General features: G+C 35.0%; 1 protein-coding gene across 1 annotated transcript; it reads left to right on the top strand.

Moving 5' to 3' along the window:
• The first annotated feature begins 588 nt into the window (after positions 1-588).
• On the top strand, positions 589-3,087 carry LOC117919740 (ABC transporter I family member 1). The gene is made up of 2 exons (XM_034836982.1): positions 589-695; positions 2,041-3,087. Exon 2 carries the CDS (start codon positions 2,145-2,147, stop codon positions 2,835-2,837), a length of 693 nt encoding a protein of 230 aa, XP_034692873.1. The 5' UTR covers positions 589-695; positions 2,041-2,144; the 3' UTR covers positions 2,838-3,087.
• Positions 3,088-3,305: the final 218 nt, after the last annotated feature.

Raw genomic sequence — 3,305 nt, forward strand, 5'->3', positions numbered from 1 at the left:
TTACCTCAAAATGACATAATTTAGAAAAATTACGTCAGATATTTTTGTTTGAAATAATTTCTTCAAAATAACCCTCCTTTTGTATGATTACTTTTTGCTTATTAATATCATACAATTGTTGAATTTCTAACTTCAAGTCTTTTTTCCTTTCCTTCGACACGTAATAGCAATGCATCATGTAAGATGTAGCAAAATAAAAATAAAAATAAAAATAAAGATGATTATTTTGTGCTTGTTAAATTCTTTATAAACCATCTATTTATGATAAATATTTAATATGTAAAGATTATTCTAGAATTATCATAAAAAAATTAATTGTCCTTATTAAAACGAAAATTATCATATAGTTTAACATTAAATAAAAAATATTGAATCAATAAATAATTTAAATATAGATTATATAAATTTTAAAATTAAAGTATTTATTAAATTTGTGAAATCGAAACCGGAGGATTGATTGAAAATTGGACCGGCCCATGTGCAGCCTCTAACAATACGAGTTAGAAATCAGCCCAGTTTCAGCCCAAATGTTCAAAATTAGGCCGCCCCATGCAGCCCATAACTTCCCCAATGAACGTAGTCCCAGTCCGATCGGCATTTGTCACTTGTCCAGGGCTCTGCGTTTCAGCACTCAATCGTCCCCTTCTCCAAACGCTGCGTCTCACGCCGCGTATCGGTCGATCTCTCGGTTCAAGGTACTGTTCCAATTTATTTTCCCAATTCAATCAGTCAATCGATTTCTGCGTTATATGCAATCGTTTGGGTGCTGAGAAAATGAAAGAAAATTTTGAATCGCAAAATTTTCATCATCCAGGGTTCGAGAATACTGAAATTTGCATTTTACCTGTAACTTATAATACACTTTGGCTTGAATTTTTAATTATTTGATTTTTTTTTTCGGATTTTTGGCAGCAAAGAGAGTGAGAGAGATAACATAGTAAACAAAATGTGGTTTTCTTTTTTCATTTTTTTTTTCTCTCCATTTTCCTGGTAACCGAACAGAGGGTCGGATTTCATTGGATATGTTGCTGGAGGTTTTCAATTCTAGGGTTTCTCTTTGAACACCTGTGTAACTATTGATAGTTTGTATTACAGCTCAGACTGAAAGTTTTGTTAGATTAATGGTCTTTGCTGGTTGGGAATGTTTTCTTCTACCAAAATATTTAGTTTAGATACAAAGAAAATATGAAAAAAGTAATTAAAAATTTGAATGCTTTTAACCTGTCAATGCCGATGAAGATTTGGAATTTTAGGATTTCATCGTGGGCAGCTCAAGCTAGAATTTTTTTTAAAAAAATAAAAAAAAATAAAAATCAACTTAAAAAAAAAAAAAAAAAATCAACTTTTTTAATCAATTTATTTTATTAAAATAGGAATAGAATTTTAGGGACTTTAATGAATAGCCAACAAGGATGAATAGATTTTAGGGACTTCATGAAATTAAGAACTAGTCACTTCACCTTGTTGCAAGGCTTTCTGAAACTTCCTTGTGTTGCTTTGCTATAACGAAATGTTGTGTAAGGCTGCCTGCCAATCTGCTTCTGAGCTCTCTCCAGATTTGGCTTTTGAAGCCCCTTTTTCTACTAGACTTGATTGATGCCCAAACTTGGTTATCATTTCCAAGTTTTGATTTTCAAAACCTCTGCTCTAATTACTTGGTTTAAGAGATATTTCTGCAATCTATTAATACGAAAGGCGGCACTAGTGGACAGCCATTTATATTCCCAGTATTGAAATGGTTTATGTATTGAAATTTGAAAGTGGGTCTGAGCAATTTTTGCCTTTGGGAAGGAGTGTGAAAATTGAGAGATTTTGGTATTATCATCTGCTGATTAGGGTATTTTGACAAATTGGGGTTTCCTTTTAACCCAGCTTCTTGTTGACTGTTGTTTTTTTTGCATCCCTTTTCTCAATGATTCAATTACTGACTTTGGATTATCTTTCCCTTGGAAAGAAGATGTTATTTGGATTTACTGTTGTAAGTTTTATTCCCAACTTTCAAAGGAATTTGCTGGTGGTGATTCCTACTTGATCCTGCAGATTGTTCATCCATTGGGCTGGATTTGGTTGCTTGGAATTCTACTATAATGTCTAGTTTCTAAACAATTGGGCTGGATTTGGTTGCTTGGATTCCCAGAACCCTAATGTCTCTACGAAAAGCCCCACTTCCTAGGCTCCTCCTCAATAATGTGTCTTGCATGAGGAACGGGCACCAAATCCTGCGGCATACAAATGTCTCTCTTCATGATGGTAGTGCACTGGTGCTGTCTGGTGCGAATGGTTCTGGAAAAACTACGATGTTGCGCATGTTAGCAGGATTCAATCGACCATCTGCTGGACAGGTCCTCTGGAATGGTCATGATGTGACAAAAGCAGGGGTTTTTGATCAGTACAAGCTTCAGCTTAACTGGCTCTCCCTCAAAGATGCCATTAACGATAAATTCACAGTCTTTGAGAATGTGGTGTGGTTCGAACTACTAGATAAAAAAGAAGGAAGGTCTATGCCTGCATTGGAGCTGATGGGGCTTGGAAGATTGGCGAATGAGAAGCCACGAAGGCTGTCGATGGGTCAGCGAAAAAGGGTTCAGCTTGCTAGGTTGCTGGCACTGGATAGGCCAATTTGGTTGCTGGATGAGCCATCTGTGGCACTGGATGAAGACGGGTTGAGATTGCTGGAGTATATAATAGCGGATCATAGGAAGAAGGGGGGCATTGTGATTGTGGCTACTCATCAGCCAATCCAGATAGAGGATGCCATGTTTTTAAGGTTGCCACCAAGGTTCCCAAGAGGGATGTCTCATACTGATATGCTAGATCGAGCTGATTGGATCGTTTAAGAATAGTTGGAATGCCTATTTTTTGGCTTTTGCAGTGTCCTTATATATAGATCATTTGGTAAGTGGGAAATAAGGATTGAGAATTGTCTATCTTATTCATTTTTTCATCCATCCATATTTGGATAACTTAATTAATGAGTAGGAATAAAAAATTATTTCAATGGTAGTGGATAAGTTGTGTAAGGTTCATTTGTTTTTGAGGGTGAACTAATTTACAAATGATGATCGCTAGTTGTGTTAGATGTTTGAATTATTCTGTCTTTTTTGTGTGGGGTTAAATTTGAATCTTTTTTTCTATTTTTCCTTGCTTGTGTTAAGTTTGATGTAAAGAAAAAAAAAAACATGATAGAACGAACATTCACTGTCCTAGTAATACAGATTTCTCTAAAAATTTGTGACCAAATTGAGATTTTTGTTGATATGTGGGAATGTGATTATAATTTCTATGTTATTGTCTAGTTTTTATAT

This window comes from Vitis riparia, chromosome 8 (assembly GCF_004353265.1).
Source record: "Vitis riparia cultivar Riparia Gloire de Montpellier isolate 1030 chromosome 8, EGFV_Vit.rip_1.0, whole genome shotgun sequence".
Lineage (NCBI taxonomy): Eukaryota > Viridiplantae > Streptophyta > Magnoliopsida > Vitales > Vitaceae > Vitis > Vitis riparia.

Coding starts and splice junctions, on each gene's coding strand:
- LOC117919740 (XM_034836982.1), top strand. CDS start 2,145: ATGTCTCTACGAAAAGCCCCACTTCCTAGGCTCCTCCTCAATAATGTG.